At 41.0% G+C, this 15,465-nt stretch overlaps 1 protein-coding gene across 1 annotated transcript in view; it reads right to left on the reverse strand.

Moving 5' to 3' along the window:
- Window positions 1-13,420, reverse strand: part of REEP3 (receptor accessory protein 3) — a 100,319-nt gene extending 86,899 nt beyond the window's left edge. Inside the window, exon 1 of the mRNA XM_068981602.1 lies at window positions 13,273-13,420. Within this exon, the coding sequence (XP_068837703.1) occupies window positions 13,273-13,304 (32 nt within the window). The 5' untranslated portion in view covers window positions 13,305-13,420. The remainder of the gene's footprint in view (window positions 1-13,272) is intronic.
- Between the last annotated feature and the right edge of the window lie 2,045 nt (window positions 13,421-15,465).

Genomic DNA, 15,465 nt, shown 5'->3' on the forward strand with positions numbered 1-15,465 from the left:
GTTGAACCCATTTCTACTATCTTTTTTTGTCCATGTGTCTCTCACCTCCTGTCCTTTTTATTCTGGTCTTTTATAATCCTCTAACCTCCTTTCTCTGTTGGTTTGGAGACTATAGATATTTATAGCCTTTTAAATTATTGTATCTCGGCACACAACAGAGACCATTCCATTTTCTCCTTACCACTATCGAGAGAGAGGGAAAAGGATTACAACCAGACAAAAAGGTGAGAAAAATATAAAAGTGAGGACAAGGGAAGTAATGACGGACTTTGAAGTTGGGGAGCCAAACGGAATTCTTCAAAGGAAGAAACGGAATGCTGTCCTTCCCCAAAGAGTTCCTCCTCTCAGCACAGTTTAGACTTGTTCTTGCTGTTCAGTCACTAAGTCAGGTCTGACTCTTTGCGACCCCAGGGACTGCAGCAAGCCAGGTCCTCTGTCCTCTACTATCTCCCGGAGCTTGCTCACATTCAAGTCCACTGAGTCAGGGATGCTATTTAACCATCTCATCCTCTGCCGCCCTCTTCTCCTTTACATATTTAAATAGGCAGTGACAATTTTAGCTTATAGGTTATATCATGTTCAGCATTTTCTTGGTACTTCTCAGTCATTCAAGGTAAGCAAGGTCTCTTTTTATTATAACTATTACTCTTAGAATGGCTTACCACCTATGTTTAAGTGATCTTTGTTTGAGATGAGTTATTTCAGTTTAAAGCACAGTAAGATTTGACACCTAAATCAAATTCCTTATGATTATACAGTGGAAGTGAGAAATAGATTTAAGGGCCTAGATCTGATAGATAGAGTGCCTGATGAACTATGGAATGAGGTTCCTGACACTGTACAGGAGACAGGGATCAAGACCATCCCCATGGAAAAGAAATGCAAAAAAGCACAATGGCTGTCTGGGGAGGCCTTACAAATAGCTGTGAAAAGAAGAGAAGCAAAAGGCAAAGGAGAATAGGAAAGATATAAGCATCTGAATGCAGAGTTCCAAAGAATAGCAAGAAGAGATAAGAAAGCCTTCCTCAGTGATCAATGCAAAGAAATAGAGGAAAAGAACAGAATGGGAAAGACTAGAGATCTCTTCAAGAAAACTAGAGATACTCAGGGAACATTTCATGCAAAGATGGGCTTGCAATAAAGGACAGAAATGGTATGGACCTAACAGAAGCAGAAGATATTAAGAGGTGGCAAGAACACAGAGGAACTGTACAAAAAAGATCTTCACGACCTGGATAATCACGATGGTGTGATCACTCACCTAGAGCCAGACATCCTGGAATGTGAAGTCAAGTGGGCCTTAGGAAGCATCACTACGAACAAAGCTAGTGGAGGTGATGGAATTCAAGTTGAGCTGTTTCAAATCCTGAAAGATGATGCTGTGAAAGAGCTGCACTCAATATGCCAGCAAATTTGGACAACTCAGCAGTGGCCACAGGACTGGAAAAGGTCAGTTTTCATTCCAATCCCAAAGAAAGGCAATGCCAAAGAATGCTCAAACTACCACACAATTGCACTCATCTCACATGCTAGTAAATTAATGCTCAAAATTCTCCAAGCCAGGCTTCAGCAATACATGAACCATGAACTTCCTGATGTTCAAGTTGGTTTTAGAAAAGGCAGAGGAACCAGAAATCAAATTGCCAACATCTGCTGGATCATGGAAAAAAGCAAGAGAGTTCCAGAAAAACATCTATTTCTGCTTTACTGACTATGCCAAAGCCTCTGACTGTGTGGATCACAATAAACTGTGGAAAATTCTGAGAGATGGGAATACCAGACCACCTGACCTGCCTCTTGAGAAATCTGTAGGCAGGTCAGGAAGCAACAGTTAGAACTGGACAAGAAACAACAGATTGGTTCCAAATAGGAAAAGGAGTACGTCAAGGCTGCATATTGTCACCCTGCTTATTTAACTTATATGCAGAGTACATCAAGAGAAACACTGGGCTGGAAGAAACACAAGCTGGAATCAAGATTGCTGGGAGAAATATCAATCACCTCAGATATGCAGATGATACCATGCTTATGGCAGAAAGTGAAGAGGAGCTAAAAAGCCTCTTGATGAAAGTGAAAGAGGAGAGTGAAAAAGTTGGCTTAAAGTTCAACATTCAGAAAACGAAGATCATGGCATCCGGTCCCATCACTTCATGGGAAATAGATGGGGAAACAGTGTCAGACTTTATTTTTTGGGCTTCCGAATTCACTGCAGATGGTGACTGCAGCCACGAAATTAAAAGACGCTTACTCCTTGGAAGGAAAGTTATGACCAACCTAGATAGCATATTCAAAAGCGGAGACATTACATCATCAACAAAGGTCCGTCTAGTCAAGGCTATGGTTTTTCCAGTGGTCATGTATGGATGTGAGGGTTGAACTGTGAAGAAGGCTGAGCACCAAAGAATTGATGCTTGTGAACTGTGGTGTTGGAGAAGACTCTTGAGAGTCCCTTGGACTGCAAGGAGATCCAACCAGTCCATTTTGAAGGAGATCAGCCCTGGGGTTTCTTTGGAAGGAATGATGCTAAAGCTGAAACTCCAGTACTTTGGCCACCCCATGAGAAGAGTTGACTCATTGGAAAAGACTCTGATGCTGGGAGGGACTGGGGGCAGGAGGAGAATGGGACGACAAGAGGGTGAGATGGTTGGATGGTATCACCAACTCGATGGACGTGAGTTTGAGTGAACTCTGGGAGTTGGTGATGGACAGGGAGGCCTGGCGTGCTGCGATTCATGGGGTTGCAAATAGTTGGACACGACTGAGCGACTGAACTGAATGTGGTGTATTACACTGAATTGCATATACTGAACCATCGTTATGAATTTGGGATGAATCCCACTTGGTCATAGTGTATGGTCTTTTTTATGTATTGTTGGATTTAGTTTGCTAATATTTTGTTTAGAACTTCTGAATCTATATTCATCAAGTATATTGGTTTGTAACTTTCTTTTTCTTTTTGGTGTTCTTTGGTTTTGGTACCAGCATTATAGTGTCTCCCCAGACTAAAGTCAGTTTATCCACTTTACTCTTTTGGTTGGGAGCCCTTAAGATTGGTGATTACAGTTTGATAATGAAAAAGTGTCATGTCAGCAGAAGCTTTAGCATGTAACTTATTCAGTTCTTATTCAGTATCTAATCACGCTGTTTTGTAAATGCCAAACAATGCTGCTTCTTAATTATTCTTTATTTTGTTGTAATACAAGGTTAATGTGTGTGTATGCTTAGTCGCTCAGTTGTGTCTAACTCTTTGCGACCCCATGCACTAGAGTCCATGGAATTCTCTAGGCCAGAATGCTGGAGTGGGTACCCTTTCCCTCCACCAGGGGATCTTCCCAACCCAGGGATTGAACCCAGGTCTCTTGCATTGCAGGCGGATTCTTTACCAGCTGAGTCACCAGGGAAGCCCAATACAAGGTTAATGTGTTCATTTAAATATCTAGGTAGTTTTATTAAATAGAAAATGCTTCACAGTAATTTATCTATGATTCTCTCTAGGAAGCATACAAATAATATAATCAAGATCCATAACTAGCTTTCTATTCTTCCTTTCATGCTTTCTATTCTTCCTTTCATGCTGACACTAAAGTCTCAATGCTGAACAACACCAGGTGTCAGAGTTTTCCCTTACATTGATTAAAATTATTTTCCCTATAGCATCGATTTATTGCTCTAGCCTTGCATCTCACAGTTAAAGTAGAAAAATCAGTATTCCTTCTCTCATGTGACAACTCAAATTATGTATAGACAGCTATTTTGTTAGATTTGTTTACCCCTACTTTTCTAATCCAATCCCTCAAATTATTCCTTGCCATATACTAGTTTTCCTGTTTTTATAAAAGAGATTGTTAACGGGTTGAATTGTGTCCCCCTTAAAAGATATGGTGACCTTATCTGGAGACAGAGTCTTTGCAGAGGTAATCTAGTTAAAATGAGGTAATTAGGGTGGGCTCTAATCCTATATGACTTGTATCCTTATAAAAATGGGAAATTTGGACACAGAAACAGGCACAAAAGGAGAATGCCAGATGAAGATGAAAGCAGAGATCAGGGTAGAAGCTAGGAGAGAGACATGCAACAAATTCTCTCTCCATCAGCCCGCAGAAGGAAGAACCCTGTTGACACAATGATGTTCTGTTGTTTAAGCTATCCAGCTTGGTGGTACTTTGCTGTAAAAGTCATAGCAAACTATATATAATACATAACTCAGAAATGTGACATAAAAGGTTAAGGAAATTTTCCACAGCTGAATACTTGGGTTTACTTATGGGTGAGAATAATTCTTTCAAAAAGTGGTAAAATGGGTATATTATTACTTGAAAATTTTAATGCTCTCTGCAGTGAAACATTTGAATACATTCTGAAATTAAATTCTGAATTACTGGCCAGCACAAGTCTATTGGGTTTAGATTTTTCTTATGACTTTTGTTTTCATGATTTTTCTTTTTTTATGTAGTTCTGCTTTTGCAGAGTTGATGAGACTGTTAATAGTAAAGAAAGCAACATGCTGGTAACCCTTGACTCTGCATTCAAATCCCAGTATGCCAACAACTTCGAGGCCAGGAAAACTGGAATTTGTAAACCACATTTCATTTATAAATTTAGAAAATAAGGACTATGAGAGTTGGTATGCAGAATAAGAGATTACAAAAATTATTTTCAAAGTGTGCTGCACCAACAATTGTCATCAATTTGGGGAAATTCTCTGTACATTCTGAAATAGAAATTAATTCTGAAATAGTATAAAAAATATGAGAATCATCAGCAACAGTATTTTATCTAGAAAATTCTTAAAAGATATCCCAAGATGCTTTATGAATTTCCATATCATTATGGCTTATACTTTCTCCCACAGAAGCAGGAAATAGTAAACAACAAAGCCATTTTCAGATGGGGATGCTGAGGGCATTGTATCTTGCATAGCATCACTCCAATAGAACCACGCAACATCTGGAGATATTTTTGGCTGTTCTATCTGTGGGAGGTGCTACTGGCATCTTGTGACTAGAGGCCAGGGATGCTGCTAAACCTTCTACAATGCACAGGACAGCCCCCTACAAGAAAGAACTATCCAGTCCAAAATTTCAACCGTGCTAGCTTAAGAAACTCTGACATATTTAAAGGATCTTCCAGTGAAATATGGAGCAGGAAATGGCAACCCACTCCAGTTTTCTTGCCTGGAGAATCCCACGGACAGAGAAACCTGGCAGGCTACAGTCCATGGGGTCGCAAAGAGTGGGACACAACTGAGCGACTTCACTTTCACTTTCCAGTGAAATAGTAAATACTTTGAATATCAATATAAAGAGCTGTCTATTTTAACATTAGCTAGTCTGATCTTTACTTAAAATACTCTCTAGCCATTGTTAAATAATTCCATTCCAACTGCAACCGTCATCTCTGACCACAGTAGTATCTTAGTAGGACGTTTCACCTGAATTTTAGTTATATTGGCTTTTGTTAATTCCAACATACCTGAACCTGGTAAATTTGCTTCAGTAATAGGGATAACTATGCTTAACCTATTAACAGACAGTTTTGTAAACATAAAGACACTTATAATAATTTTTATCTTTAACTTGTCATTTAACTTCAACAAAAGCGGCAGTTTAAGGCAAATGCATGACCAATGACAGAAATAAGCTCATGTTCCTCTAACAGAGACTCAGCAGTAATCTTCTCCATGTGATGACCAAAACAGTAATATCATATTTACGATATTTAAGTTACCCATTTATACTATTATTATTGTAATATACAGGTTATTTGGGCTTCCCTGATGGCTCAGATGGTAAAGAATCTACCAGCAATGTGGGAGATCTGGGTTTGATCCCTGGGTTGGGAAGATCCTCTGGAAGAGGGCATGTCAACCCATTCCAGTATTCTTGCCTGGAGAATCCCCATGGACAGAGGAGCCTGGTGGGCTCTAGTTTACGAGGTCACAAAGAGTCAGACATGACTGAATGACTAAGCACATATATTGTTTATTTAAACATTTAAATCTATACTAGAAAAAGAGAATATAAAAATCTCTGTGCTAAAATTATTTAAAAAAAAAACCACAGTGGAGGTCCAGTGGTTAAGACACTGTGTTTCCAATGCAGGTGGCACAGATTCGATCCCTGGTTGGGAAACTAAGATCCCAAATGCCATGTGGCAGGGACAAAATTAAAAAAAAAAAAATCCAGTGGAAAAAGAAATAGCTAATATAGCAGCAGTGACAAAAAGTGAACAAAAGCAAATTGTTTCTGAAATGAAGGCTGACAAAGGAATCTTGTTGGAAGTTTTGGCCTGTGCGATGAAAAGAAGACCCAAACGTTTAGGATGTGTTTTCTGTCTTAATTAAGGAAGACAGCAAAAATGACCTGTTGGAGGGCATTCACAGAAAATTACATGTTTAAGATATTTAGCTTTTCAAATTTCTTTGAAAATATCATTGCTCCTATTTTCCTTATTTCTCATTACCTAAAAGCAAAGTATCCTATTCTTTTAGACATCACTCAGGAACATTTAAGCTATTTACATGATGAACTCATCAAAACTGGTAAATAAAGTAATTATTAAAATCTACCTTAACTTAATTGAAAGAAATTATTTTAGCCATTGGAATTCCCTGGTAGCTCAGTGGTAAAGAAGCTGCCTGTAATGCAGTACACGTGGGTCAGGAAGAGCACCTAGAGAAGGAAATGGCAACCTACGCCAGTATTCTTGCCTGGGAAATCCCATGGACAGAGGAGCCTAGTGGGCTACGGTCCATAGGGTCGCAAAAGAGTTGGACATGACTTAGCAAATAAACAACAACAGTCATTTTAGCTACTATTGAGATTCTACCAAAAGGAAGAAAAATCACTAGTAAACTGTGACTGCCCTCAAAGTTCCCAATGATTTAAAAATTACTCAAGCTGTTTTTCATTAATCCTGTCATAATCTTAACAAATATACATACATACAAAGAGTAGAAGCAGGTTGCTTCTATCATAATACATTTCAGGAATGAAACAGGCTTGGACTAGAGTAATGTTAAGTAAAGGTGATGAGAATTGGCTGAATGCTGCATAGATCTTGAAGGAGTCAACGCGATTTACTGTAGTATTCAATGTAGAGAACAATAGAAAAAGAAAAATCAAGGATGATGCCAAGTTTTTTAGCCTGAACTAATGAAGCACTGAATTGTCAAAAATTGAGCTGGGCAGGCTGCCAAAGTCAGATCAAAAAGGCAATTCAGGGGTTCAGTTTTGGATAGCTTAAGTTCAAGATGACTTCTGTTGGGTTGGTCAAAAAGTTTGTTTGGGTTTTTCTGTAATGTTTCACAGAACAAACTTTTTGGCCAACCCAACAGATGTTTCCATGCAGACTCAAGCAGTTAAAAATACATATGATCATGAGTTTAGCAGACCTCTGGGTTGAAGGTGTAAATTAACAAAAGCCCTCAAAGGAGTGTGGATAGAAAAGAAAAAGGCTTAGCCTCTGGACACATCAATTTTAATAATTCAGGGCATGTGGAGGAATGTGGCAAGGCAGACCAAGTAGGGAGTGGCCAGTGTGTTAAGATGAAAACAATGCAAGCAAGGTTTCTCGGAATCCAAGTGAAGGAAGCATTTCAAGGAGAGGAAGAGCAATTGTATCAAAAGCGGCTGATAAGTCAGAAAAGGACCGACACTTTCGGCCCTGTGGAGGCCACTGCCAACCTACGGAAGGGTAATTTTAGTGGAGGAGTTGATGGCAGAGCCTAATTGGTATGGGTTCAAGAGCGACCCAAAGGATGAGTGGTGAAGGTGTATGTAGACTGTTCTTTTGAGTTTTTTGCTTTAATGAGAGGAAGAGAAATAGGTAAATGAGATGGAAAGTAGAGCAGATTGAGAGAGAGGTTTTTTTTTTCCTTAAGATGGGAGCAATAATAGTATGTTTGCATACTGACAAGAAAGATAAAGTGGAGAGGGAAAACGGATGATGTTGGAAACAACCGCTGGAGTATGGTTTTTAAGGTATGTAATTTAGACTCTAAAGATACTCACTAAATACAATGGAAGAGGACCAATTAAAGAAAGAGAACTGAGGTTTTACTACTACTGCCAGATAACAAAATTATAGTAAAAGGAAAATTAAAATGTGTTAAGATATAAAAAGGGAAATGCAGATTTATGGACTTTAAAGGGAAGTTTCTAAATTTATCTAAAAATTCTATACGAGAAAATAGTACTAATTAAATATTTGGAGTAAATATTTTATATTTAGAAGTGAAAAAATCACAAAATAAAAAATGAACAAGTTGAACTCTAAACTGCATTAAAACTATGAACTCTCTGGATAATTTAAAATATCTAAACAGAAGTATAGTTAGATTTTGAAACGCACTTGCATCATATAGGACTTAAGGTTAATTTATTAGGTAATGAAGAGTGAAAGAGGAGAGCGAAACAGTTGGCTTAAAGCTCACCATTCAGAAAACGAAGATCATGGCATCTGGTCCCATCACTTCATGGGAAATAGATGGGGAAACAGTGGAAACAGTGTCAGACTTTATTTTTTGGGGCTCCAAAATCACTGCAGATGGTGACTGCAGCCATGAAATTAAAAGACGCTTATTCCTTGGAAGGAAAGTTATGACCAACGTAGATAGCATGTTAAAAAGGAGAGACATTACTTTGCCAACAAAGGTTCATCTAGTCAAGGCTATGGTTTTTCCAGTGGTCATGTATGGATGTGAGAGTTGGACTGTGAAGAAAGCTGAGCACCGAAGAATTGATGCTTTTGAACTGTGGTGTTGGAGAAGACTCTTGAGGGTCCCTTGGACTGCAAGGAGATCAGTCCTGGGTGTTCTCTGGAAGGAATGATGCTAAAGCTGAAGCTCGAGTACTGTGGCCACCTCATGCGAAGAGGTGACTCATTGGAAAAGACTCTGATGCTGGGAGGGATTGGGGGTAGGAGGAAAAGGGGAGGACGGAGGATGAGATGGCTGGATGGCATCACGGACTCGACAGATGTGACTTTGAACTGTGGGGGTTGGTGGTGGACAGGGAGGCCTGGCATGCTGCAGTTCATGGGATTGCAGAGAGTCGGACACGACTGAGCGACTGGACTGAACTGAACTGAATCGAAGGAGTTCAGACAAACTAGTAAATTATTAAATAGCCAAGAGATTAATGGGTAAAGTGCATAGATTATTTGTATATGACATAATTATAAATATTAGGACAAATATTAATGCTAATAAGAAAAATGCAGAAGAAAACAATGTTATATTCATTCAGTTCAGTTGCTCAGTTGTGTCCGACTCTTTGCGACCCCATGAATCGCAGGAAAACATAAAAAAAATTAAACCTTCCCAATCTGGCTACACTGTGATCGAGACAGTACTCACATCTTGCTGGTGGTAGTGTAAAGTATTAATAATTTTTTGGATACTAATTTGGAAATTGACATCAAAAGTCACAAAAATATTTATAACCTTTGACTCAGAAATACTCCTCTTGGATATTTACTTAAAAAGTATACATAAATGATGTCCAATTCAGCATTATAATTACATTATAGCATTACCCATGATAATGAAATACTAGAAATGATCTAAAAGGGTAATTAAAAGATCAAAGAATGGCTATGAAAATTATCAATAGTGGCCTGAGCAAATGGAAGATATAAGATTTCAGGGCAATGTAGGAGATGCTTATCATATAACAATAAATGGCAGTGTAAAAATTACTTTTACTATACTGTTAATTACCACTATGTAACCTACACAGAAAGACAAAGAAAAATGTAAACTGAAAATAAATGTTCAGTATGCTGAGACTGTAGGTGAATATGTTCTTTCTTGTTCTCATAATAACTCATACTAACATTACTGAAAACTTACTATCTACCTGATGGAGGAGAATGAACATTATGTATGTGAACACATTTAATCCAATGGGGTAAGCAACAGCCAATACTAAATGGCACAGCTGATATTTGAATTCAGACAATCTGTGTTCAGTCCTGATCATAATGACCAGGTATGCTGTAGACACAAATCAGAAAAATGGGACTTCCCTCAACCTCTAAGAATCATGTTTTAGAAGGTTATGGGTATCACGTATTATATTACATATAATATCATTTGGTAGTCTCAGATTACTATCCCTTAATAATTGCTAACTAACCTTTCAATTTTGCCTGTAAAAATAAAGCAAGCTAATTTTAAACAGATTGGAAAAAAATGAAAATCCTTACAGCATCACAGAATGCTACAGCTATACAAAACATTTTGGAGATTACCAGATCCTTCTACCTCTACAGAGTAAGAAACAGAGGTCTATAATCAGTGAGAACTGACTAAAGGTCATGTATCTGGTTAATACAACCAAAGCTAGTTCTAAATTCCAGGTTTTCAATGATAATATTAAAGACGACGACAGTCCAATGATATTTCTTGCTACACCATCTAACTTCTCTCTCTCATAAAAACAAAAAACTCTATCTATATACTAAGTTCAAGCGCATAACAAATGTCAGGCACAGTTCGTGTTTTTTAGTTAAATTAAATATTGACAACAGTTTTAAGTAGTAAATATTATAATCATTTCTAAGACGATGAAACACAGATTTAGTATGTTGCCCAGGTCTATTAACTGGCATCCAGGGCTGATTACCAAGTCGGTGCTCTTCCTAGTAAGGGTCTGCCACCGGGCTAGGGAGAAAGTGCTCACGCACTCAGGGAGCTCAGGTTAAAGAGGGTCCTTGTGTTCCTTGTTCATATCGCCCAAGGTTCATATTGCCCAAGATTCATATGGAGAGAACTCTCTGATCCTTCTTTAGGTTCAGGACTAGCTGGCTGTTCCTGAGGATTAGAAAGAATGCAGTAAATTCTATCTGCGAGTGTGAAAAGGTTTCCAACTTTGTATAAACCCTGGGGTTGATCCTTCATGTACTTACTCTTACGTGTGATCAAGGGAGTAGAAAACGTTCAGTGCTTAGAGAAAGGGAAACTGAGGAACAGAGGGACAAAATATAATGATGCTTATATTCCCTGGCAAGTGTGCTTTTTAATATGCTAATAGTTCAAGGGCTCAAGAGAGAAACTTCCTGACACTTGATAAATACATTCTCATGACCTTTTCTCCCTCACTATTATCTCCCTTTCCTTTGCCTTGCACTTTTAATTCTGTAAATTCTAGCACTGCAGGCTTTAATCCTCTCTCCAGTTAGGGAACTCCTTAAGGGGTCTCCCATCTTCAAAGTCTCACCATTCACAACCATCTTACCTAAGGCACAGAATCTTCTAAAGCAAATCCATGGCTGCCTAATAATAATTATCACTTCTCCGTGCGAATATTCCTTGAAAACGGGCCCCAGCCTACCTTTCCAGCTTTCTCTCTCTCCCGTCTCTAAGTCCTCAGTAACCCGGGCTTTCCCTTCTCGGTTCTTTGGCTCACAGTGACCAGTTTATCTGGAATCCTCTCCGTTTTCATCTTTGGCTGTCTAAAGTTAGTCCGTCTTTGAAGGCCCATCTCAAATGTAATCTCCCTTGCTTTTTCTGATTCTCCAACCAGATGCAATCCTTTCCTTGTCTAAACCCTATAGTTCTGGGTGTAACTCAGAAGACTTCACCCTGTCCTGCAGGTATCTGGTATTGCAACCGTCAGTTCCATTAAGATTGGTCATACATTATTAACCCTTGTGTTCTAGATAGCACATAGAAGACATTCATACTCATAATTAATGATCAAAAACAAAAATCTGACTTTGATGAATGTAAATTAAATGAGTGCTTCACAATTTTCTGTCAAAGAACTGGTTAAGGAACCCCGAGAATAAAAACAAAAACAAAACAACGTGACAATATCTTAACTGGATACTTGATTTTCCAGGCACTGACACAACAATTGATAGACATCTACTAGGTTAGGAAAGTTATGTCTGTGTTATGAAAACGAAGACTCAAAAGAAAGCCCCAAAAGGCAAAAAAAAAAAAAAAAAGTAAAAAACAAAACCTTAAGACATGTGTGGTATTATTTCTTGAATTTTAGTTTTGTACAGATGAATCCTCTGAAGCTTAAAATTAAAAACTATACCGAGGAAGAAAAAAACTGCATTCAGACCATCAAATGACACATCTTGAATGCTACTGTAAAGAAAGTTAAACAGGGCTACTAAGCGATTGATTCACTCTCAAAGAAAAAAACAAAACAAACCCAAAAGAAACCAAAACACAAAACAACAGAAAAATTAGCTAATTCTGACTGAGAAATAAATGAGCAATCTGGCAATGTTCTTTTTTTCCACATTATAAAGCTAATCGGAGAGGCCTGCCACCTGAAAACATTTCAGAAAGATACAGAGATAATACTCCTACAGAGATCATGATTAATGAATACATGGGCCCCTGGCTATAACTACGTCACTGCTGTTTACTTCGTGACTTCCCGTGTTCCAGGTGGGGGTTAAGTCAGGAAGGATTGGAGGAAATCAGTTTAAATTGTAGTCCAACCTTTACAGAGTAAACCCCACAACTCAACGGATTTTTTTCTTATGGGCCTGTAACTTAGTGCTAAAAGCACAATGAAATGAATGGATAATCTGAACAAAGGCAACAGGCACCTGCAATCTCTCAATCCCTTTGCAAATATATCCACCACGACAGGGCCAAATTCTGGGATCCGTTCGAGCAGGCGAGTGTCACCATTCAATAATGAGCTCCTTTCTCGATAAGCTGTAAATCTCGGGGCAACTGAGACCCTTCCTAGGGATCTGAGCTGGGAGCGGTCTCGGATTTTTAGACAAATCTCTCCTCCTACCACACGTGACCGAGAGGCAATCAGCGGCCCTGGGAGACCCGCAACGCACGATACAAAGGCTCGGCGCTGCCACGAAATCCTCAGGAGGATCGCCGAGCCTCCCGCGCTTAGCTTCTGCGGAGCCTGCGCAGGGCGCCGCCGCGAGGCGCGCCGCTCCCGGGCCCGCAGGGCGGTGCCGCGCAGCGCGGGGAGAGGGAGCAGGGAGCGCGCGCCGCCTGCCCTGCGCGCCTGCCCACCCAGCGCCGCGGGAGCAGGGCCGACGAGCCGCACGCAGTCCGGCCGCACCGCAGCAGCCGGGCCCTCGGCCGACGCAGGGAGCCCCGCAGCGACGTGGACTAGGGTGAGGAGGCCGAGGGCTCCCAGACCCCGGGCAGGCCCGAGGCCGGGCCAGCCCACCCCGCCCAGGCCCGGGCCTTCCCTTCTCCTCCCGGCCCCTGCCGCCACCCCCGGCCTCCCGGGCCTCGCGTGGGGGCGGAGGGGCGCCGTGAGCGACACTTACACCACGGCTCTGGAGATGATCCAGGACACCATCTTCCCGGGGGCTTGGACCCCACGTCGGGGGCGGGTGGGTCCCGAGGGTGGCGGACCAGGCGGCCAACGGCAGGCCGCGCGCCCTCCGGCTCCTCGCACTCCCCGGGGCCGCGCTGGCGCCCTCGGGAGCCGGGCCCGGTGTCTGCGCGCGGCGGCCGGAGCTGCGCGGCGGTCGGTCCCCCCCACCCTTCCCCGCCCGCCTGCGGAGCCGCCGCGGAGCCAGCCAGCCCCGCCCCTACGCTCCGCTGATAGGCGGCGGCGGCGCGTTGGCCGAGGCCAAGTCTGGGCTGCCCGGCTCCGGGGGCTGGGCTGCCGGGACCCCTGCCCGCGCCGGACGGCCTTGCGGCCTGGATCCTTGGCTCTAACCTCCCTGCTCTGCCTCCTTTGTCCAGAACGTCCACGAGGCGTAGAGGGGAGAGGGTGGGGAGAGGCTGAGGAAGGGGACTTGGGGGTGAGGGTTGTTGATATCTGTGTGAAAAACAAGATAGTCGTGGAAATTCTGTCTGACGGAATCCTCTTGGACCAGGCCCTAGATTCTGGAGAGGAGAAATTTGGAGATGCGTTTAGCTACATCGGTGTTCTCACTGTTCACCGAGGCCCTGGACATCATCAAAGTACCGCATTTTCAGGCAGAGGTCGGGAGAATCGTTGTACAGGCCTGTCAGGAGTCTCCTGGTTTGTGGTGCAATGCAGGGAGGGGCAGAGGAGGAAAGCCTTGGATTTCAAGTTTGCAGTAGTCAGTGTGTAGATACCACTGTTCTGGGCCTCTTACGACATCGTCCCATCACAACATCCGCAAAGCCTGTATTACAAACACACCTCTGACCTGCCAGATATTCAGAGTAAAAGTTGGGCTTAGGATTCCTGACCTGTCTTACTATTTATAGCTGTCTGTTTTTTGGGAAGTTGGGTTATTGCTCGCACCTTGCAGGTATCTTAATTTCAGGAGGTAGAATTTAAACTCTGATATTTTTGGTGGCAATACCGAATCGAGGAAGTGATCTTGAAATTTAATTCGCATCTTTTTTTTTTCCTGTTAAGATGGTAATAAAAGATAATTCTAGTGTTCAGATGGTACGAAGAATAAAGGATGAAACATGGGCTTCAAGCCTTTGATTAAAAGGTCCAGGAAATAGTTTATTTTGTGACCATACTGTAATTTATTCTTTTTGTTCCTCAGTTTCCCTGTAGTAAAAAGAGGTCAGTAATACTGCAGTTTACCTCTTGCCTTCCAAGAGTGACATGAAGTACGCTAAATACATTTTATAAAATTGTGCCACTTGTTTGAGAGAAAATAAAAAACGAATAGGAGATTATCCTGAGTTTTTTTAAGGTCCCAGGTTCAGTACATTAGTAATGTTTTTGTTATGCAAGGAATGAAATCGGAAACTCCTTTTTACTCTTGGGTAGGCTTTGTACTCTTGGGTTGCAAAGAGTTGGATGTGACTGAACTGAACTGAGGCTCTTTTTGCTTATTTATGCATTTTAAGAACGTATATATTAATTTCAGGGATCTCAATGATGAAAATTTGCATTTGTCTGGAATCATTTTTGGCCATTATTCAGCATTATTTGAAAATCAGGTGTGCCACATAAACACCAGTTTTCTAAAAAGTTCTCTTGCCCAATAAAACTCAAAGTATTTGAATGGCATTCAGATTCCTCCATGAACTGATTCTAAATGTTTTTACATTGTTAATTTTTCCTGCCCTTCCAGTCTCTAATGTATTTTTTCCCTTACCGTTCTTCTCTGAACCAAGCTATGTTTTCATGCTCCATGCCTATGCCTGGACTTGATGTTCTGATTTTCATAGTTATTCATTTTCTCCAGGCCCCCATAATTAATTACTTGAATTTCTGTTTAATGCCTGTCATTCTGCTTTATATTGTGGTTGTGTTTCACCTAGGTCTGACCTACTGAGTGGTCAAATGTTTAAGGGCAGGTGTGGTATATTAGTTATTTGTGTTTCCCTATTCTCTAGGATAAAGTAATTACCCAGTAAAAGTCCAAATAATGTTTTTTAAAACTTTCACAACTCAGAGCCTAGGTGAATGTTTATTCCTGTTTAGCACACTGGAAACTGAGGCTTAGAGAACTCAGTGTCAGCGACCACATAACTTAGAGGGGATAGAACGGGAACTCATATTTCCCGAGTGTTCT

Source organism: Capricornis sumatraensis, chromosome 10, assembly GCF_032405125.1.
Source record: "Capricornis sumatraensis isolate serow.1 chromosome 10, serow.2, whole genome shotgun sequence".
Taxonomy (NCBI): Eukaryota; Metazoa; Chordata; class Mammalia; order Artiodactyla; family Bovidae; genus Capricornis; species Capricornis sumatraensis.